At 36.8% G+C, this 24051-nt stretch overlaps 1 protein-coding gene across 7 annotated transcripts in view; it reads right to left on the reverse strand.

Moving 5' to 3' along the window:
* Positions 1–18930, reverse strand: part of ELAVL4 (ELAV like RNA binding protein 4) — a 151871-nt gene extending 132941 nt beyond the window's left edge. Inside the window, exon 1 of one of the 7 annotated variants that reach the window (XM_077450271.1) lies at positions 18640–18930. In XM_077450271.1, the coding sequence (XP_077306397.1) occupies positions 18640–18687 (48 nt within the window). In that variant the 5' untranslated portion in view covers positions 18688–18930. Of the gene's footprint in view, positions 1–9674; positions 9854–10499; positions 10911–18069; positions 18469–18639 lie in introns of those variants that run through there. The other 6 variants (XM_077450275.1, XM_077450270.1, XM_077450272.1 and 3 more) reach the window with 6 other exon arrangements.
* Between the last annotated feature and the right edge of the window lie 5121 nt (positions 18931–24051).

The raw sequence follows: 24051 nt of genomic DNA on the forward strand, positions 1-24051 counted from the left end.
AGAGCAGTATATTTCCAAGCTGACTGTATGGTCTTTCATGCGGGGTCTGGGCGGAAATTATACTGGTCTCTGTAAATTAAAGATTGTTTAACTACCTCATTGCCCAATGTCTATAACATTTGAAGATGTGTACACCTTTGCAGGTCATATTCTAATACATCAAGCTCAATCCCCAAAATCAGTTGTAAGTTCATTTTTTAGACTGTTATCAGACATGGATGACCCTTTCTAGTGTAAGGATGGCGGTTTTGGCATCTGAACTAACAAGTGCCTGCTGCTTTGGGCCAAAAAAACATATGAATGTAGAACAACCCAAAATAATAGAGACCATGGGCTTGATTTATGCCATTTAATAAGCCGTTCACATTGTAACAGAGTTGTTACTGTGTATAGGAACTTTGCCTTAGCTTAGATAATGAGGACAAACTCTGCTGATCCATCTTTTAGACGATCCCTGAAATCCCTTCTCTTTAAAGATGCCTATCCTTCTTCAAATACACTGTGGGAGTTATTTATGAAAGGCAAATCCCCTTTGCACTACAAGTGCAAACTACAAGTGAAAAGTGCACTTGAAATTGCACTTAAAGTGCACTTGGAAGTGCAATCGCTGTAAATCTGAGGGGTAGATCTGAAATGAGGGGAAGCTCGGCTGATTTTATCATCCAATCATGTGTTTTTTATTTTCCTTGCATGTCCCTCTCAGATCTACTGCGACTTTACTTCCAAGTGCACTTTCAGTGCAATTTCAAGTGCACTTTGCACTTGTAGTTTGCACTTGTAGTGCAAAGTGGATTTGCCTTTTGTAAATAAACCCCTGTTTTTTTACTTTCTTCATCAGCTCATCCCCCACAGTTATTAGCTTTTGTATCACTTGACCCTTCCTCTTAGATTGTAAGCTTTATCGGGCAGGGCCCTCTGATTGGTTTTGTAATGAATTGTATTGTACCTGTAGAGACTGACTTAATTTTGTAAAGTTCTGCGCCTACCGCTGGTGCTATATAAATCCTCTATGATAAATAATAATTGAATCATGTGCAAACAAAAACAAAAACACAGTTTTTTTTTCTCCTTGCATATGATTGGGTATTGTTTGTAAAGTGATTTTTTTACAACACATGTCAAGGGAAAAGTCACCTTGCAAAGTGCAATTTCGCTTACAAAGTGAACAGCCTATTTGCCTTTAGTAAATCATTCCCATATCCACAAATTTTGTGACTCCATACATTAACAGAGTAACCAAAGTGCAGGTTTCTGCCACCAGTGATGTACGTTAGACTAGATAATGTTATTAAAATAAAAATGATGGTTACTCCCTTTTTATGTGCCCAAGTCCTGTAAGAAAACAAGGTCTGAGGGAAATATATGCCTTGAGTAAAATAGGGAGTGGTTGACAAAACTAAACTGCAAATGATAAAAAAAAAGAAACAAGCACCAAAAAGAAGATTTCTTAGATGGTTAGTTCCACATGACTGTCTTGTAATATCAGTTTCGAGCCAACACGAATTATTGGTAATAGAATTCCCCCTCTTCAGGGTTTGAACCTGCAGGGGATGAATTCTGAAAAAGAAGTCGTACATGTTTATATTAGTACAGTCCTGATCAAGTGCACAGATCCAGTCCTAGCTGCAATCAACTCTGCGTATCATGCATTCGATAGGAAGCCCTGGTGAATGACATCATGCAATAATATGAGAACTAGGATGGTGAAAACAGTCAGAGTGGGACCAACTGTACACCAATAAGTGGGAGAAGATGCCCTGCTATCTGTAAGAAGTAGCTGAGCTTGTCTCCTAAAAAAGTTTAGTCCTAATACGTGCACATATTACATAGATGTGTGAAGGCATTGGGGGTCATTTACTAAAACCGGTGCACGAAGAATCTGGTGCAGCTCTGCATAGTAACCAATCAGCTTCTAGGTTTTATTGTCAAATCTAAATTGAAAAAGCTAAAGTTAGAAGCTAATTGGTTACTATGCATAGATGGGCCAGATTCTGTGTGCACTAGTTTTAATATGAACATATAATTGTATATTTTTATTTATAAATCTCCCCCATTCTGTCCATTTAAACAAATGCCCAAGAAGTAATATAAAAAAAAAAGTTAAATCAAACTTTTCACATTTTGGTTTTGTTTATGCAAATTGACTCCATTATTCTGATTCTCTTCTATGTTTCAGGTCCTACAGGCTCACGTGGGCTCATGTTCCTATAGTATACTGTATAAAGCAGAAATTTATATTTTATCATATATACATTGATTTGCTTAAGTAGAATGTCTGAAAAATCTTTGGCAATATAACTTAGGAAAATCTAAGCCAATGTTAAAATGCAATATGAATATGTAGCCTTGCTTAAATTATTTTTAATTAAAAATAATATAGGCGTTTACATACATATATTGCAAACAGACAAACATACGGCTAGGTTTGGGTCATAAAGTGAAAAAATAAAAATCTGATTGAATTCTCTGAAATTTCTAGATGTTTTAATTAAGAAACAGGTTTTCATGCAGTTGGCAAAGGCCTAAATGTTTTTGGCAGAATGAATATCCAATCTAATGGGTTTATTTACTAAAGGAAAATAGTCTGTTTCTTTGCAGGGATTTTTTTTATTTGCAAGTATGTGTGCTTTCACATGATTGGATAATGGAAATCAGTAGAGCCTCATCTCATTCACTATGCTAAAGGAAAATTCCTTTGCAAAGTGAACGGCCCTTTTGCCTTTAATAAATCAACCCCACAACAAACAGCTCACTACTATAGATAACATACAGAAATCCATAAATACATTTCAAGAACATTTTATTTTAGTTATTTATTTTTATTGAATGGCAGTTAGACTTCCTAAACATGATCTTGTAGCTATTTAGTTCCATCGCCTTTTGGCGCTACAGCTTTTGCACAATCTTTTGCACAATACATTAGCATTTTTATTTTTCAACATATGTAGTGTTTTTTTTAGGTTACATCCATTGATATCAATGTTTGCCTGTGAAAGAGCATATAGCCTAATGTACCACCAAAATCTTTCACACACTGGAACTATCCCAGTCTGACACCAGATAACCTACAGATATGGTTTTGGGATGTCTATGGTAATCACTGTGGATGGAAAAAAGATACCACAAATATAGCTCACCCTGAAATATCTAATAAATAGTAAAGAGCACCTTTTTTACACATTACAAATTCAGACAGAAACAAATATTGGGATTGATTTACTGAAACTAGAGAGTGCAAAATCTGGTGCAGCTCTGAATAGAAACCAATAAGCTTCCGGGTTTTTCTGTCAAAGCTTATTTGAACAAGCTGACGTTAGACGCTGACTGGCTACCATGTACAACTGCACTAGATTTTGCACTGTCCAATTTTAGTAAATCAGCCCCATTGTGTTTTAATATACGCAGAAAAAAAATGGCCACATCTTGACTTATTTCAGTTTTGTTGATATTAAACTTAGAGTGTCACCTATTTTATTGGTTTATTGGCAGGGATGTCCCCTATTTTACCGAAAAATCATAATATTTTTTGCTGTAATGAAATGCATTAGTTGTGTACTGTTTGCAGGCATCCAATACAGGCTTTACTAATGTAAGTATCACATTTTTTAAATTATGTATTCAATTCATGACCCTCTCTTTTTTCTGTCCCCTTTTTTGAATGTACGCTGCTGCCAACTCTACGGCATATGGCCAGCAAATGGCCTTCAGTCTGCCAGGGCTTCAAAGACCTGAGGTCAAGCATGTTAATATAACCTATGATATGCCTTGAAGCTTTACTATGAAATGTATCGCACATCTCAGCGTTGAGCATTTATGAAATAATATCTGAGGTTGTCATTATAAATAAAGTTTTTTTTTGTATAGTAAAGCTCTTTTAAAACCGAGGCCTAGTCCCAAAGCACGGTTTATTAAAATTAATTCCTTTATTTTTCTTGACTAGGCCATGCCAAGTCATTCCCATTTCCGCTCAGGCCATAAAAAAGCCAGCGTAAGAAAATTATGACCAAATAAGAAAGTCCATTTCACCTGACAAGGAGCTTTGTGCTGCCTCTCTCTGTTATTAACAGTCATGAAGCTACGTGTATTTTCATTGTAACCATTTCTTTAATGCGTCACTTTCTTTCCCGTTTTCTGGATGGCTGCTTTCCAATGCTTATTTTTACGAGTCTGTCATTTACGGTGGAGCAAGAGTGACAGAGCGCCGGGTCAGAGGTCAACGCATAACCGCAACGTTTAAAGGTCCCTTGAAATCAATGTAATGAGAAACAATTGAGTATGCAATACATAAATTCCTTTCCCATTGGAAAACAACGCCTGCAGCCACTGCGAAAATCAGACCTGATTCAAACTGAAAATCATTGTAATAAGATGACTGCTAGAATGTCTAATATATTCATTAATGTGCTTATTTTAACGGGTTTGTTGTCAGAGGGGCTGTGGAGCATACATCTGTAATGCATCATTCATTTTATGATTTATCACTTGTCACATAGCTATATCTCAGAAATTGTCAATATAGTTACTGTAACACTGTGGGTGGGGGGTTGGGGAGAATAAATGGACCAAAAAAAAAACAGGCATGGGATAAGGCTGCGTCATCAAATCCTCTACGTAAATTGAAAAACTTTACATCTATCTAATCATGTGTTAAAGACACTAGTGTAAAAAAATGTTTTACTTTTAATGTACCCAAGCAAAATTGGAAGATACATAGATGTATGTAACATGTTTAATATTAAATATATCATATATGCAATATATGTGCACTATAGTGCAGAGCTAAAGGGAAGCGCAAGGACAGGTTTAGGGCCCAAAATTTCCAGGCACACATGTCCGGGACATGGGAAAATCAAATACAGCTGGGAAAAATATAATATGTATAGAAGCACTTGTGTGTATATATATATATGCATATAGACTAAATACACTAAAAGCAATAGAGGGAGAGATATACACATGCACAACACGCATGCACACACACACACCTATATAACTTCACAACTCTAAAAGGCTTCTTAATGCTTGGATGTAGACCTTACTTAGATACCATCTTTTTTTTTTCTCCTTAAGACTTTTTAGTTTGTTACTTATGGTAGACTTTTACAGTCATCTACAGCCTTGTTTTGTCTGTTGGCTTTAATTTTTTTCAAATAAAAGGTAATATTTTACAAAATATTGGACATACGTCCAAACACAGGTTCAAGTTATGACTTCTTTTTGAGAAATAATCTTTTCCACATGGCCGATCCCATAGTAAAAAACAAAACAAAACACATTTAGCTAATCGTTTAACCTTCACGTGCTGTCACCTTTGTGGATAATTAGTCAACCTTGAAGACATTTAGGAGACCAATGACAGAAGGGGGAGCTATTTGTGGATGGTTCCCCCCCCCAGCATGAAATCAGATGTGTGGGTTTTTTCGACCATACCCAGCCAAATTCAATCTCTGCCTAACCCTAAACACCCTAATGACATTGAAAAAAAATACTGCATTGCAGTGCTCGTTCTACACATCTATGCATTAAACTGTCCCATGAAGAAGACATGGTGTGTGAAAGAGAGGAAGAGCATGAGACTAAGTCTAGTAACCATATAACCTCTCAGGGGATTTATCTTTCTGTCTGTCTCTTTCTCTTTTTTTTTTTCTCTTCATACCATATGCACATTCACAGTCATTTTACCCAAGCTGGCTAAACAAACAGCAGGGATGGGACACCTACTTAGATGAACAGCCTACAAGGCAAATGGGATAGCTAGTTATGATGCTGAATGCAGGACCTATACAGCGTTCATGCTTCATCCTTTTGGCACACAAAGAGGTAAAGCAGAAAAAGGAGGGGGGGGGGGATCCATGCAAATCAGCGGCTGCTGTGAGACACTGATCTTTTCAGAACAAAGAGAATCACAGAAATTGGATTTTTAAAATTCACAATAGGCAGCAGATCCTGTTGCTGCAAACAGAAAGGCTACGGTCAAGCCTTGGGCTTGATAGGAAGGGCTTGGGTACATTTGGGCCTTAACGCATCCATCAAATTGTTGGGATTTATTTAATAAGGCAGTTCAGGTGATGATGTGCCAACTGCTACTACTCCTAACAACCAATCGGGCTTCACCTTCTATTAGATGAAAGTAATAAGGAGATTGAAGGATGACTACTGATTTAACGCTTTTGGGCTACTGTACTTTCAGCATGACTTTTTGTCTTATGAGTTAAACATAATCTCTATTAATATTTATGCAAACACCTTAAGGTGTAAAAAGACTGTATAGCGAGACCGTATAGAGAAAAAATGCCATTGGTGGATCAGGGCACACGACTTCATAGAAACTTCTACAGTGTTTGGCCAGGGGCAGGCAAAAAGAAAAGGCATGGTGCAATAATTCATGGCAACCAATCCAAATTTATTTTTATTACGTAGACTATATTAAATGTATTATGATAGGAAATAAAACATCAGCTTTGCTCTACACACTGTGATACTGAATAAACCTGGATACATATACAATACACAGGCAACTTGGTAGGATAGCAAAGTATATCAACTGCTGGGTTAATATTGCAATACCAAATCAGCAAAGGTAATTCGTTTTAAAAGGGCAGAATACTCCAAACACATCAGTATATTGTATGGTTGCTTCATGCAGGTCAAGTTTTTTTTTTTTTATTACATTGGGATATTTTAGTAAGAAAAACACTATTTCAGTAAGCCACTGCTTAATTAACAATAAATCGGACTATGCATAGTGTAGTAACCTATAGGAAAAAAAATCTGACTTTAGTTTATTGTGGTAGGATCAGCTCAGAGATGCTTTCAGATTGGTTGCTATAAGTTACTGTACTTTGCAAAGCATCACTGTCCTTATGCACTGTGTCCAAAGCTGTAGGTGTTGTATGCGTGGATACTAGTGTTTTTCTTAGTTGCTGTAATTCCAAGTTTTCCAACATCTTTCCAATCCTTCGATAGTAAATCCTTGATCATACCCCCTATAGAGCTTGTGATTTGAGTGTCCTTTGCTCAGACACTATAACACAATTACTTGCACACCGCCACAGAAACCAACGCTGCGATCAAGCGAGCTGCATCCACGCTATATATACCAACTCATTTCAAAGACGGCCAAGCAGCCAACAATATCCTCTAAGTTTAACTGTTGGAAAACTCAAGTTTCAACAATGCCTTCCATCAACATTTGAAATATGGAGAATCTACTTGTTATACTTAAAAAAAAAAAAAAAAGAACAGCAAAAACATCTGTCCTTTTATAAAACAATTTTGTGAATTTGAGTTGACTGTGATTTTTTTTAACCTCCCTTTTTCTTGGAAACCTTTGGTTGACTTAAAGGCAAGAGGCAAACAGGAAGTATCTGGCAATAAGTTAATCAAAGCGCCATCAAGTTTTCCACTTAAAAATGAGCAAGTAGTGGCATGAACATAAGGCGGTCCGCAATAAGTAGCCACAGGCACACCTGAGAGTAATTGAAAAGTGATAATATGCGTAGTTTAAATACTTGTACAAGTGGGATGAAGGAGCGAATGCATAGACAGGTAGGAAAAGAGGTTAAAAAAATGGACGTTATCAAAAATACACATGTATACACGCATATACATATATACACACCCAAGATCATACATTCAAACATACACGCATATTCTATATATAGGTGACATACTCACAAAAATTGTCCTACACACTGGCATGTTTAGCAATACTTATTGTATGATACTCTACTGTAACCAGAAAGGATGTCATTTGACAATGCATTTAATACATGTGTTGTAATACCAACACTTACACTATCTGTCTATAGCATTATTCATTTAGTAAACAAGACATAAATTGAAGTGTAGTGTGCACCGAAGTGTAACACATCGTTTGATTACAGGGTTTAAATGTCCCCTCTATACTGACGATGCAATGTATTTCTCCCCTATAACAAAAGCCTAGATATGGATGCATGGAAATGGATTCTTCTAACTTTCGTTTGATATTTCACAGTTGGCACACAACGAGCAGAGATTCCACAGGAGGGTACAAGCTTTTGTGATAGAACAAAAATAAGACCATAACTATGAGTACATGCTATAAAACAAGGTGATACAGAAAGCCATGGCTTGTGGAATATATACATTTCTATATTTGGTACGGTACTACTGTTCAAGTCTAACACTTTCATCAAAACTACAACGGAAAAATATTTCCTGTATATGGACAACCTCAAACCCGAATATACCACGTGTATTAAAAAAATAAAATAACACAAAAAGAAAAGAAAATATTTCCTTTATGGACAACCTCAGACTCGAATATACCAAATGTATTATTAAAAAAAAAAAAAACACAAAAAAAGCACAATGTGTTCTTTTAAAATAAATTGCATGAAAAAGGTTCATGGTAAATTACTTTAAGGCCAAATGTAAAAATAATTTGTATTTCAAATTAGCAACGACATTAAAATTCAACTTTGCATATTTGTTAAATATTTTAAAAAAATGAAATTTATTCCTGCATTCTGGGAGCCATCCATGTTTGTGACCCATAAACTTAAAATAAAAGTGGTCTTATTTTTATTTATTTTTTTCCTTCTTCAAATGATCTAAAATATACTCCCTGCTTAGTATGAAACAGATGCTTAAAAATAGTGTTTAGTGATTCACTGTAAATCTGTGCTTGAGCTGTAATTAGCACCTATATGTACAGAATAATTAAAGTTGTGACTGCTTTAAAGGAGAGCAGATAATAGAGGTAACCCCAGTCTTTTTTTTTTTTTTCACGCCGCTTGCTATATTCCCAAATGATTGCCACCTGCTCCCCTATCTCGCCTCTTTTCCTAGCCGTTTCCTCGGCAACCTTTCTCTGGCTTCCCCTTGGAGCGATAGCTTTCACTTACAATGCTCCATCTAATCTTGTTTGTTTTACACCCATCAAAACAAGCAGACAAAGACAATTCCTTGAGAATGAAGGCACTGGGTGGGGATAAGGAAGCTTCAATTTGCTAGAACTGGAAAGTATCTTTAATATTTTTTTTTTTTGTACGATTGCAGTCCAGGGCAGATTTGTAAGGGGGGGGTGCAAGGAATCGGAGGGACACAGAGCCCCGGGTCCCCGCAGCATTCAACGACATGCCATGCAGGTCACGACTGTGAGATTCAAGTGTGGCACTTTATACCCATTGTCAGAAAGGCACACAAAAGGAGCCAAAAGGAGCGTCAAGTAGCTACACGGTGTATGTTTTGGGCCAATAACAATAATAATAATAAAAAAAAGACAGCTGTACTTATTTAACATATGTGCAATCTGCAGCAATTTTTTTTTTGTGCTTTAAGGCACAAAGCTTTCAACGGCGGTACACGAAAAAAAAAAAAAAAAAAAGCCGCTGACACGTCCAAAGACTCATGTAATTCAAATGAAGACTACACAGCATCAAGTAATTCTGTGATAGACGTTCACTGACATTATAGTTGTCAAGGTACCCTTCCTAGATTGGCTGCAGCACACGCTGAAGGAAGCAGTGAGGCGTTCGACAAGCTAGTGCATGAATTTCTCATTAAAAAATAAAAGGCAAGGAGAAAAACAGTTGTAAATGGAAATAACTGCTTGCGGTCTGAAATGGAAAACGGAACAAAAATTAAAAAAAAAAAAAAAAAAATACAATTCTCCGCGATCCACTTACCATCTTTAAGCCATTCCACTCCATCTGTGATTATTGAGATGGAGCCTTCTAGTGTGTCACAGTGTCAAAACCAAAAAGAGCCTTATGTAAAAGCTGACATTCCTTCTTACAGTAGCGCTGGCAAGAGATGCTACGAAGGACACACGCGCACACACACACACTCTCACACACACATACACACACACACACACATACACACACACACACACACTCACACAGGGTGCGCGCTGTAACACACGCCAGCCTCCTCCTCTTTTATGAGGTCACGGCAGGGAACTCTGAAATACAATATGCAGCATATACCAAACCCCTATAAATCACTCTCATGAAAGATTACCATACCAACTACGCAGACCAACCGAAATTAGCAGCGAAGGGTGAGATGCTATTTTTTTTTTTTTTTTTAAAGGCTTGGTCTTTTCATTTTTTTTTCCCACTAGATTTTGAGAGTCTTTGTGCAGAAACACAATGGTAGAAATGAAAGCTCACACAGTATCAGAGGTTAGATGGAAATGGGCGAACGCGACGCTCCGCATACTTCATAGGGTGTTTTTTTTTTTCGTGACAATAGCTTTATGGTGTTAGCGTACAACACATAAAAATGACCTTGAAATATATATTTTTTTAAATTAAAAAAGCTTTCTATTTGCACGTGACAAATCACTCCAGAAACACACACACACAAATAGGAGCCCACCACTATGATTACTGAAGCGACGGAACACCAAGACCGCATTAACAAGAGATGCAGACAAGACAGACTTGCAAAACTGAATGGAACTTGAAGAAAAAAAAAAATGTAAAATAAAATAATGTGCCACCTACCATCACCATTCTTAAAGGTTATTAGTGTCTCGCTGTGTGCTCCGACTTTTCTCCTTGTAATTGTTATTTTCAAGAATGCTTTATTAGGTATTTGTATTTGTAAAAAAAAAAAAAAAATAAGAAAAGTTTTTTTTTTAATTTTTGATTTCTGATGTCTTTTTCCAAATCCACGAACCACCAGGAAGAAAAATAAATATCCCAACAACTCGTGTTAAAAAAAAATAAATAAAAAAAAAAAGGAATAAATAATATAAATAAATAAATGAGTTGCTAACACATAGAACAAGGCAAACAATGGAAAACAAATTAAAAATCTAAACAAAAAATAAGGAAAGAAAAAAAAAAGAAAGGAAAAAAAACAGAGAGAGAGGGACTGTGATGATGCCTCTCGAAAGTAGGGTGTAGATATGAAAATTGGATACAGCCTTGCCTTGAAAATTGGCTAGATGCTTGCATGCATTTATGGGACTATCTGTCAGATAAAGACAGTATCTGATTGGCTGAGTGGGCTGGAGAAGGTGGGGCTAGGCAAGGTGCTATTGAAATTGCCTTCTATCAGGCTAGGGAGCTTAACTGTTTGCCTGCCGCTATGGGTTTCTCCACAAGTTTCTGTGACATATGTTGCTGCCGGAGCCTGGGGGTTAATGGCTCAGTGACGGTCCCTGAAATGCTCTTTGTATTTGTCATAAATGACCAGCTGGGAACTTCTGGCTGAAGAATATCAGTTCACGGGTCATTCCTAGCATGCTAACTGTACTAATCCTAATTATTGATTTTAACATTATACTCTGAGTTGAATAAAACTGGGGGGGGGGGCAGAATCAGCACAATGATGATGGTAGGGAAGGAGCTCTTTCAATGCCATTTGCTGCTTTGTTTACAACCTGGGTATCATTAACAAAAAGGGTCCTGATACAACTAATCAACAAGAGCTGCACAAAGAAGTATATCCAGACTAATTGTCTTTCTTTTTTATTTTAAATATAATTTTTATTTTATTTTTTTAACACAATAAAACAGCAATGATGTCAGTTACTATGTTACAAGTGCTTTATCTATTTTATTTTTATTCATGTATTTTGTTGTGAGCACAACCAGCCTTTTTTTGGCATAATTATGGGATGGTGCTGTCAAACAGAGACATGATTGATGTCCCTGATGCAAGTGGTGGTAAGAGGTTCTGCATCAGCCTAAGAAGCACACAAAAAGACACTCAATCTGCTGCCCCAAGACTGTAAACTTGAAGAGGACAGAAGGACGTTATTCTCTTGACCTTGAGACCCATTTCTTGTTGGTCAGCAAAACTGTTAATTGAATATTCGGCTCTAAATTATACATAATTGTGAATCCCTCGGGGAATAACTTGTCTTTTTTTTCTGCTACTCTGAGCATGCTGATAATATAAAAAAATGTTTCAAAAGCAACTTGACGTTTTGGTGAGGAAATGCTGGTTATTAGAGAAAAACATGAAAAGTTGTATAAACTGTACGGCACGTTGTTGGCCTTCTTTTGACCACCTTGGTTTTTGTTTCCTCAATTACGGGGAATGGTGTATTTCTAAAACAATAACTTCATTCATAATATAATAATGTCAATGACCAGTTGGCCATTTTTCCTAAAAACATAAGCGAGGAACACATTTTTTTTTGTTCATGGACTCAACCATTTGTTGAAACTCTGTCTTCCAGGTAGTGCTATTGAAATTGTAGGGGTCTGGATTATTTGTTGACTTGGTATGGGCCAAAAAACACATAGATAAGTGTTATGCTGCCAAAGTGCTCATGTTGACCAAAGACTACATACCCTGTTTCCGCGAAAATAAGACCTAGCGTGATTGTCGGTGATGGCTGCAATATAAGCCCTACCCCCCAAATAAGCCCTACCCTGTTTCCCTGTAAATAAGCCTTACCCTGAAAATAAGACCTACAAGGACTTTAACTAGAGCTTATTTGTGGGTTAGGGCTTATAGCTTATATTGCAGCCATCACCGACAATCATGCTAGGTCTTATTTTTAAGAAAACATGGTAGGTGTTTGAGAAAGATTCCACCAGGAGTACTCACTAAGGATCAACATGGATCCTGCAGTAACCTACAGCAACCAATCAGAATTCATTCTTCCCTTATCTTCTCAGAATACATGATTGTTATAGGTTACTGCTCTTTGTAGTACACCAGTGTGGTTGATTTTCTAAAACTGGAGAGTGCAAAATGTTGGTGTAGCTGTGCATGGTAGCCAATCTAACTTCAGCTTGTTCAATTAAGCTTTGACAAAAAAAATTTAAAATGGAAGCTGATTGGTTTCTATGCAGATTTCGATCTTAATAAATCAACCCCAGTGTCTTTTTGAATGCTTCACCAAATGAACTCAAATATATACACAAAGCTGTTCATAACATAGCCATGCGTTACACATGACACATGTCTTACTGAGTAATGGAGTAGCCACGACAAAAAGATTCCTACAGCACCTACCAGGACTTATGCTTCCATGTCAAACATAATATGCAAGCCTATTTTATTAACCACAGACATCTTTGAACATATCTTTGCATAAATGATGGGCAAAAACAACAATTCACCATTTCTTATGTGCGTACTGTTTTGCTTAATATTTTCCGTGGCGGCGCTATGATATCAGACATTCCATAATACCCAACAAGCATTTTGTAGGATCTTTTGTTTCAGTGATTAATGTCAGAGCGGGAAGAGATGATTATCATATAGATTTTCCGAGAAGACAAATTTTGTAGATAGATTGGGAGGGCAATACGTGACTGGAAGATCAAATTTAGCTTATTCTGAAACTATGGCAGCCTATCAGTGCACCAGATTCCGAAGCAAAGGATCATGGGATTGAGATCTGAGAATATAATACATGGCACAGTTTGTTTGGAGATGTAAACTTGAATTCATAGCTTTACTTGCTGATAGGCAGACAACTCTGCTTACCATATTTTCAAGCACATTAAGCTAACACCATGCCTAGAAATGGTGAAATATTTTTTATAATACTTGTAAAGGTGTGACTAAAGAATTTTACACCCCAGGCACAGGATCCGCCCCCCCCCCCAAAAAAAAATAAAAAAAAATCTGGCCACTCCTAATGTCTGTCATACTGCGTTATCCTTCTATGAACCTGCTGAGAGCAGCAAGTCTTACAAAATTGGCAATTTTGGTAAAAGTGTAACATCTACAAGATTGTATTGACAATTTTCTTATCAGGGCTATCCCCAAAACTACGAGGCAAAGTATATGTTGCTCTATATTTTTATATTTCTTTACCTAGAGTCTGTTCCATGTTTATTCGTGTATATGGAATTATGAATTTCTTAATTAAAAGTTAGGGCAGCTTTATGACGGGCAAAAATTTTCTTACAACCTTTAGTTATTGAAGTATGCCAATGGTTTGGAGAGAAAAGTCTAGGCCAAAACCTTTTTTTCCCACCAGCAGAGCCTACTCATGGACTTTTAGGTGCATCTTAAGAAAGAAGACCCAGCACAGCTTGACTTTCTCTAGTAGGGTGGTCAGATATGAAAGATTTAAAGTGACATTCAATCCAAAAAACAAAACAAAAAAAAAACAATCAGTAGATGTGGTGGCTGCATTGGTTTTCTTTTATTTAGGCTTTTTCCCTTCTCTTTTCACATGTGATCTGGCCAGTAACACACCTCCTGTATAAGAGTGCCCCAGTCTGGAGGAAGGAGAACAGGGACACTTCTAGACAGCAGCATTGTCAGTCTGGTGGGAGGAGAGTGTTAGATGTACTAGCCAATTTAGATACACTAACAAATTGAAGCCAAACTGTCGCTAACACTTTATAAGCAATCACAGCAACAGTTTTTTTTTGTCCTTTTGGGATACAGGTTTTACAGAAATAAATAAGGGAAGATCATTGTAAGCAACTCTGTCAGTAGTACTGTAAATGGTTTGTCGCAACTCCCTAAATGGTACAGAAGCAACAGAGCTTGTTCTGTTGAAACACAACAGACTTACTGGCTGTATTACCAGATAAAAATAAGGGAAAGAAAGCCTAAAAAAGAAAACTAATGCAGCCATGTAAGCATTGGTAAGGTAAAATATGGGTTTAATATTGATTCAAAATAGCAAAGTAGCCTCAGCCTTTGGAAGAATGTACCCAATGAGGAAACCACAATAGCTCTTCAGTTCAGATGATACAAAGTTTGAGTATAATGACCTTCGCTAGATATTTTACTTCCTATGTGTTTCCTGAAATGCAAAACTACACAGATGGCCTTTCTTTTGGGTGCGGATCTTGGTTTATGTCTCCATTCTGTATTGATTTAGTAACAGAATGTTTAAATTGCAATGTATAATTAATGAGGCAGTACACGGTGCTATGGATGTATTCAAAGTGTTTTAACTCAGAGCAACCAATAAGATGTTGGTTTACTCTGGTCAGATATCTAAAATGTGAAATCTGTTTAGTTTGTAACAGATGTTGAACTTTGTATATCGTTACTACACTTAACACATAGGAACCTAAAACAAGAATATCCAAAAACAACAATAGAACATATGATACATTTATAACAGGCAACACAAATGGTGGAATGCAGTAACCCATGCTGCCCCATTACTTATTGGTATACAATAACATAATCATTACCATACATCCCCATAAATGAAACCCATGTACAGTCGTGAGAGCATTTTGTGAACAAATTTTCTTGATTTCTGCATTAATTGGCTTTTAAAATATGATGTGATTATTTTTTGAGTCCTATTGAAAAACACAGTTTTATTGGCAAACAGAGAGTGGTTTACATTTCCTTTATTGAACAAATGGTTTGATCAGCCAAGGTCATTTATGAAAATGGTATAGAAGCGCATAAAGTTAATAACTAGAGGAGCTGAATATGATGGAGCCTTAAATAAATACTTTTTACAGCTGTTAATTGGACCTGTACATTGCTTTGAAAGTATTTAACGTATTTTTGTACAAAAAAGTTTACTTTTATGCTTATTTTTGGAACGTCTTGCTTGAATGCCCTGCTTCTGATTATGACATCATTTTTAATTTTGGCTAGAGGTCAAGAGTCTATATTAACCATTTCAAGCTACATAGTATCTTTTGATGTTGTTTACATGCTCCCGTATTTTGAATCGTTGTCAGCTTGCTTGGTCCAGTGTTTTTTGAACTTTAAATCATGGACAGACATAAAGACTTTTTTTCAGAACCATTTGTTATATACAGTAAACTGGAAATGACTAATCCCTCAATGACTGAAGGAGCTCCAGGTCCTGAGACACCATTACATTCCCAAACCATTATGCTCCCCTCCACTATGATTCAGAGTTGGGATTAAGTTTTGGTAATGGTATCCAACGTTTTTTTTCTCCAAACTCAACGCTGCATACATTAACCAATATGTTTAGCTATTGTCTCCTTTGTCCTAAGAATAGGATTGCATTAGTGCTGAGGAACATCCAGGTGGTCTTTAGCTGACTTGAGAAGGGTAGCAATCTTTTTGTTTTCTGAAATACAGTGGTTTCCTCTCTGGCAACCTCCCATGAACCATACTTGATAACAGGTGTTATCAAGTGCAGCATAATGACTGCAGATCCTTAGCTGTCACTCCGGGGTTCTTTGACACCTGCTTGGAGATTGTGTGGCATGACCTTGCATCAATCTTTGTAGGATGTTCCCACCTAGGGAAAAGAGTAATGGTTCTGACAGGGCTGCCATGTAACCACCCTGGCTAATAAAGGGCCCAAGCCTTTGGAAGCTTCTTTTCAACGCTTTTGATTTGTACGAGCTTCAAAAACTTTTTTTTTTTGAATTTTTCTAAATCTCTTGCCATACTGCACATCAGCAGGACTCTTTTGCAAGAGGTACCCAACTTTATTTTGGCAGTCCAGTCAATCCATACCTACATTTATTGGAATGCCTGATGCCATTTTTAAGACAATCAATGACCTTGGTGGTGTAACCTTTTTTTTTTTTTTTTAACATGAAAGATATGGAATAGTAACAAGCGTATTGTTGTTAATTATTACTATCTATATTTATATTTAGATATGAATGCAGAAATACAAAAAATCAGTTTATGTGCTTCCCTATAATTGCATTTTACTGATCTAGCTGACAAGTTTTTCAGATACCGCTTTAATATATACATATGCCATTTTACTTTTTCTATATGTCAACATGTTGGTTTTAAAGGCATCCCTAAGTGGCACTATAGCTTAAGGCTACAAGATTTAAGTACCAGCATGCTGTCAGAGGGGGCGCTATCTACTAAAGCCTTAAAGTTATCAGTTAACCCTTAAGTGTTTGACAATCACCTTAAAACTAAAGCAAATATTGTACTTAAAAGAAAAACAAATAAACGACCGTACTTATAATGGATATTATAGCCTTCAGCAATAGTTCCAGCAACACCAACATCACAGTAATAATTAAGGTAACAAAATAAAGTGCAAAGTGCATCAGGAGTAATGTATGAAAGGTTTATTGTCGTTTAGAGCAGGCATTTTTTTCATTTTAGATTAATAATCTGCCAATATTCTAACTATGCATATTTCTAAATATAGCTAGTCTACCTGGCCTATGGTGCCATCAGTATATTAATATGCAGGCATGGTATATAAAATACATTTACAGCAATATATATAGATATATATATATATATATTATATATATATATATATATATATATATATATATATATATATATATATATATATATATATATATATATATATATATTATATATATATTAAATAATCAAACATATCTATATCTATATATCTATATATCTATATATATATATATATATATATATATCTATCTATCTATAGATATATATATATATTGCTTACGTTATACAACCACAAAGTATACCAATACAAAATATATCAATATTAGCGCACTGTAAGATCATACTTATCACAGTTTCTCTTTTCAAAAGAAAAAGTAGTAACAAATCTATTTCAAGAGTATAGAATATTATGGTAAAAGAAGTTGGTGCCCATGTAACATGCATTTTTAAATTAAGCATAAACCAATGTGTTATGGTAACGTAAATTTCCGTCTGCTATAGGCACTATACTTTTCCATTTCCAAGGTAAAAATTGCACAAATCTTGTTCAGATTGCAGTACTTGACTTGTCTATTATGCACTATGCAGTAAAACCAACTTAAATTCTTGACGATGCTGTCTATACCTCACCTTGCATTACAGAGGCATTATCGTTCTTGTAAATAATGCATGTTTCATGGCTTTTTTTTTGCATAACATATAAAACAAGATAATGTAAGTAGGGCAAAACATAGAGTGGCTTACTACAAAGTCAAACTGGGAAAACCATTTCCTTCATCAACATTGTACGGCTAGTTTTAGGGCTTCACTCAAACTATTAACTCTGATATGTGGTGAAGCACACAGCATTCTGCACTTGCTATGATAATCTAGGCTCAGGCAGACACTGCACAGCATAAAGAGAAGGAAGAAGAAGGAAAAAAAAAAAAAAAACAATACAGACACGGAACTCGTGCACAGCCAATTCCTCCAAAATCAAATCAAAAGGTGATTAGATTGCCTTACCCTAAATGAGCAGCCTTGTAAGTCATTAGTGGCAGCAGACGCATGTAAAAGAGATGGATTCATAGTGTATCTCTCAGCCTGTCTCCAGCAAACATCCTTTCCAAACGGTATGGACATCTTAACATCACAAGTAAATCTGCAGCGTCTCTTATGGTCCAGATGGGCTACACCACAAGCCAATTCAGCATTAATAAACACCTACTCTGGGCAGCTTGCAAGTCATACTTCGTACTATCATAGGCAACAGCAGTCGACTGACGCACTCATTAACCTCTATGCTGTCAAAAGGACCAGGAACGCAATACACTGGAAGCCCGCTTGGCTGCAAAGAGGTTTAAAGATCAGTGGAGGGAAGACAGCAAAAAAAAAAAAAAAGATTCTTGATTTTTTTTCGATAAAAAGAAAAAAAAAACAAACAACAAACCCTCTTTTTTTTTTAATTTGTCAAGATCAGGTTAATTTGTCTTCATTTAGGAGAAAAATTGGAAATAATTCTTCATTACAGTAGTTTAAAGTCAGCAGGCAAAAAAAAAATTGTTAGACTCGCATAAGAAAGTGTCAAATTGTTACCTCATTATTTAACAAAGCAGCATTAAGGGTCCTGGTGATTTCAAACATCTTGTCAGAGAGTAACAAAAAGGAGCCTTTGCTATGCTCCGTCTGCAAAGGGGTCTGTCCGAATTGTTCTTTTTTTTTTTTTTTCCAAGAGAGTCAATATGAAGATTCCCTAGAGTTCGCACATCAGAGCCTCTGTTCAGCTTGCTGGATTTTCCCCCTGATCAAGCACGTAGAGTACAGATGGATACAGCAGCATGGACTGCTCCCTTGCAAGGTTACACTGCTACAAACATGGCTGGTGTTAAAAGTATTCTTTCAAAGTAACAATTCAAAGCATCACCACCAGGTGGTTTGTGAGCACACATGCAAATAACCTTGAGAACGAAGAGAAACCTGGAGCTTTTTGGTTGGATGTGCTGAAACAGGTATATTAACAGCTAGCACCATGACTTCTGTCCCTCCAATCAACCCTTGCACAGCCTATTTCTTGTCACTGCCCACTAATATTCCATGTAAACCCCCCCCCCCCCCCCCACCACTCAAGAAATACTTCTACATTCCAAAACAATCCAAAGCTTCATCTTATGCATCACATCAATGCAAGCCTCACAATCGTCCTATCTGCATTCCGTCCTGATGTACAAATAAACCGATGTCCTGTTATATTACAAACTAACACCTAATTTATAGAATCCGAGATAGGTTGGGATGTAGTTATATCTTGCCTTGCAAAAGAAAATGTCGAATGCGTTATCGCAGCACTAGGCCAGCGTACAACATGGTAATGTGAATCTTTACATCCGAGGCAGTGCTATTTTCTATGCAGAACCAGTTGAGCGGTTGAAAGAAAAAAAAAATGAAGATTTCTTTACTGCTCGGTTGCTGCAATTGTATGTTGGAAGGGATGTCTTAGATATAGTCACAATCTAATTGGTATCAAGGAGTTGTAAAGACAGCACAGAGAATAGAGATTTTGCCATTTTTCTAATGGGATGCTTAAATCAAAAGTAGACTCTGTATCATGTCTTAATAAACCTTTTGATCCAAACAATCCGTTTGACTACCAATCATAAAGCTGGATGACAATTCTTTTACCTTCTTGACTAGGGTTTAAATATAAAGATTAGAGTGGGCAAAACTGCCAAATGCATGCAAGTTGATCCATAGGGTCCATATATGACTGCAGCTCTATGCATTTTATAGAGGAAGCACAATTTACATTTTCTGTCCAATTATCAGTTTGAGCTTCTAGTAGTCTTATATAACGAAGTGGAATGAGAAGATGCTCTTATTTAAGAAACTCTTTGGTGGACAGCGGTCTATAAGAAATATCTTATTGGGACCTTTGGTAAGATTAAGTGCAGTAAGTCTTTTATACTTTTCACATCATCTCCCCCAGCCTAGAATAATAGTTGTTGGGAATAACGTTTTGCTTTACTTTTTAGTACTTTTTCATCCACATGCAAATGATTCCAGATCTTTATATTAAAACCCCTGGGGGTGTCTGTAGTCAACTGGCCTTCCTATACACGTTATGGCTGGATGATGCTATGTCTGTTTATATGCTTTTATACTTTAGAGGTTATCTCCCCACAGCCTTGAATAATAGTTGTTGGGATTATCTTTTTCTTCTTTAGTTTCTAGTACTTTTTCATCCACATGCAAACGATTCCAGATCATTATATTAATACGCCTGGGAGTGTCTGTAGTCAACAGGCCTTCCTATATACTTTGAGGCTGGAGGATGCTATGCATGTTTGTATAACTTTATTCAGATATGTAGAAACAAGTTAATATAGAAACCCTTTTTTTCTCCCTTACCACTTCTACAAGGTCTCTTGGGACAGTACTTTGTATACTAGTCATACCTTGGATATAGGTGGCCCTTGCTTGTGAGTGACTTGCTGCCTGAGAGACGGGATGGGGTGGTGATATTAATTTGGAGAGCAACGGGGTGGTGTTCTTCTGTAGCTACTCTTATGTGAATGCATTGTAAACATTTATTTTGTAATACATTTTGTAAACTAAATATTATCTACATTTTTTTTTTTTTGCTTTACAGGGTGGCACAATATCCCTGAGGAAGAAGCTACTTCCAAAGTTACAAACATGTTGGATTTCCCATTTCATTTAAACAAGCTTCAATTAGAAATTCTGTTCTTGTGCGGCAAAGAATGGTTTTTCGGAGTACCATCCAGTAAACACCCAGTATTTTATGCAGGATAAGTCAGTGTGGGGTCATCAAGAAAGAAAGAAAGAAAGAAAGGAGACCCTGGATAACACAAAGTATTTTATATACAGTATACTTACTTGGAGTAACACTGATGTTTTTATAACTCTTTTGTTCAGATGGTGTTTTAATAAGTATTAAATAAAGAGGTATGGTTTTATATAACTTAGATCTTTGATCATTTGGTTGTCCTTAAAAGTACCAATACAGGATTTTCATATGATATGGCTTATTTGGTTTACCAAAGAAAGATAATCCCCTTTCTTTTTAAAGTAAGTAGGCCAACACAACATGAAAACTATAGGTTGTTGCAAAAGACGGCCCCTTGTTGAGATTCTTAACTATGGTCCCATAGTGTTTAGTTTTGTTTTACGATTCCTTTACACATGTTTGATTGCTTACTTTTTACTTAAAAGTATAGGCACTCCTCCTCGATTCACTTTCAGACATTGTTGGAAAGTATAGGTTAATAGAACACCTACAACAGAATATAGCTCAAATCCACAGCAAGGTCACCTTATAGCAAGCATCCTGACAATGTAGCTTTATGGTATCTCAAAATGTTAAATCAATAATACATCAGCATCCTGTTTATTGTACTAATGTGCTTCAGTGAGAACAGTTCAACAATAAGCTTATATACAAGACAGATTTTAGATCAAATGCACACAAATAACAGTAGGTACCCTTAAACGTTTTTATTTTTTTTTATTTTGCAATCCTTATAAATAGCCTTTTAATTGTTGCAAAAAAAATTGCAAAAACACAAACTCTGATCTCACTTCCAGCAGGCCATATACTTAGGTTGGGTTTCTGGGAAGACCACTTAAGCCAATGTCTAGACTGACAATATTTTTGACTTGGTCGTAAACCCCCTTTGCTTCATTACTTTATCACAAATAACAAGACTTGTGCATTTAATTTTAGGTCGAAATTCTTGTCTTTTATGATGTATTCCTTCAGTTATCTGGAGCACAAAAAAGTGGCCTAGAATGATGATAAAGATGTTATATGGAATTCATCCCCAAGCTCTGCGGGCCCTGCTTTCTCCAGTGCTGCTTACATCAGAAATTGCAAATGGTCGAAGTGTCATTGTAAAGCCTCATACACACGATCCGACTTTGTACATACTTTCCCGTGGATTTTTGTACAAAGGGCGTTGGCCGTAAATTTGTATTGCATACACACGATCTGACTTTTTTGGCCACAAACACGAAGGTAGTGACGTTTCAACGTACCAATGACACTTCAAAAGAGGACGTTCAATTACTCCGGCACCACTATTTGTTAGACTTCTGTATTGTTAACTGATCTTTTGCATTGGTTCTGAGCATGCGTGTTTGCACTTTGTACAAAAGTCCGATGGTTTTCTGTACACACGATCAAACTTTGCTCCATAGGACTTTTGTTGCCAGAAAGTTTGTCCGTTCGCACAGCCAACCTAAAGTCAGATGGAAACCACAAAAGTTTGTCCGATGGAGCGTACACCTGGACGGATGTTGCCTTAACCCCCCTGGCGGTAATCCCGAGTCAGACTCGGGATCGCATCGCTGGATGCAGGGGAGGACACAGGGAGAGTTACTTACCTTGTCCCCTGGATCCAGCGATGTCCTCCGCACTGTGTGATCGAGTTGTCCTCCTCTCGATTCGCAGTGCCGAATGCTGCCGAGCTCCGTTCCCTGCGGTGCTACGGTGCACGGGAACGGAGAACGGCGGCAAATTCAAAAAAGTAAAAGTACACAAAACACACACAGCACTGTAATCTTACAGATTACAGTGCTGTATTACAAAATTACACACCCCCTTGTCCCTAGTGGTCGGTGCAATGCCCTGCATGCACTTTTATATTATAAATACTGTTTTTTCTGCCTGGAATTTGGAGATTGTCCATAGCAACCAAAAACTGTCCCTTTTTCAGTGTTTTAGGATTTGATTACATTATTGAATATTTTTTATTATTCTTTATTATATTATAAACTTTATCATACCCGGGATGTCTGCTAGACTCCGGTTTGAACATATTTAAGAGAGTTATTCCTAAGAATTACAGGACTACAATATAAGACGCCAAATTTCCATGCAAAATAATTGTACCGCTTTCAGCACCTAAAACCAGACTGAATCATACCGCCAGGAAGGTTAAAACAGCTAATTTGCATGTTTGTTGTCAAAAAGTCCGATCATGTATATGGGCCTTTTGTCTCTTCTATCCCTTGATAAGTATCATACTATCTCATGGTAATAACACCATTTTCTCCTTTTTGGGTCCGATGGCAAAAGTGAAGACCATAAATTGACTGAGATAAAGAGGTTGATTTACTAAAACTAGAGAGTGCAAAATCTGCTAGTTAGAAGCTGCTTGGCTACCATGCACAGCTGCACCAGATTTTGCACTCTCCAGTTTAATAAATCAACCCCACGGTATTTCCTACTCCTAGAATGCATCATCATGCCATCAAAACAAGCTGTCATGTTCTCACTGATCTGCTCAGTGGGCGAATGTAGTGAATGGATTGTGATAAACATTGTTACCTCTTCAACTTAGAAAGAAGTGCAATTGGTTCCCACTCATGCAGATTTTTATGAAACTCTGATTACTGCAAACTAAGGAACACCTACACAAATTGGTCGGTGTGATGTTTGCTCTGCATCACTTGTAATGCTCAAGCTAATATACATATGCCTACTTTTATCCAAAAAAGCAAGGTGCAGTAAGCCTCAACCAATCAGAATTATAATGTCAATGATTTGACTTCCTTAAGGCTGGGTTCACACTATTGTGAATTAGTTGCGGGTTTCTCTACATCCAATTCGCATAGCAGGAGATTGTTTTCGGCTCTTTATGGAGCTGGTTCACACGCAGCAGCTCTGGTGCGAATTGCACAGGAGTCCTGTGCGTCTTTTGGGCCGTTTCAGGTCCAAATTTAGCCAAAAATTCGGACTGAAATCAGACCTAAAACGGTGAATAGAGACACACTGGACTCCTGCTGTGAGCCACTGCATTCTCCAGTGTGAACCCAGCCACAAGACATTTTTATATTACCTATGATACTGTAAGATAAAATATTTGCCCCGTTTGAGGTGTAAATAGAACCTAATTTATTGTTACAAGGGTTGTAAACCCTCCTTTTAAAAAAACGAAAAATAACAAACATGTCATACTTACCTCCACTGTGTAGTTCGTTTTGCACAGT

This window comes from Lithobates pipiens, unplaced genomic scaffold, assembly GCF_037356315.1.
Source record: "Lithobates pipiens isolate NorthernLeopardFrog02 unplaced genomic scaffold, aLitPip1_a1.2 Scaffold_23, whole genome shotgun sequence".
Classification (NCBI taxonomy): domain Eukaryota; kingdom Metazoa; phylum Chordata; class Amphibia; order Anura; family Ranidae; genus Lithobates; species Lithobates pipiens.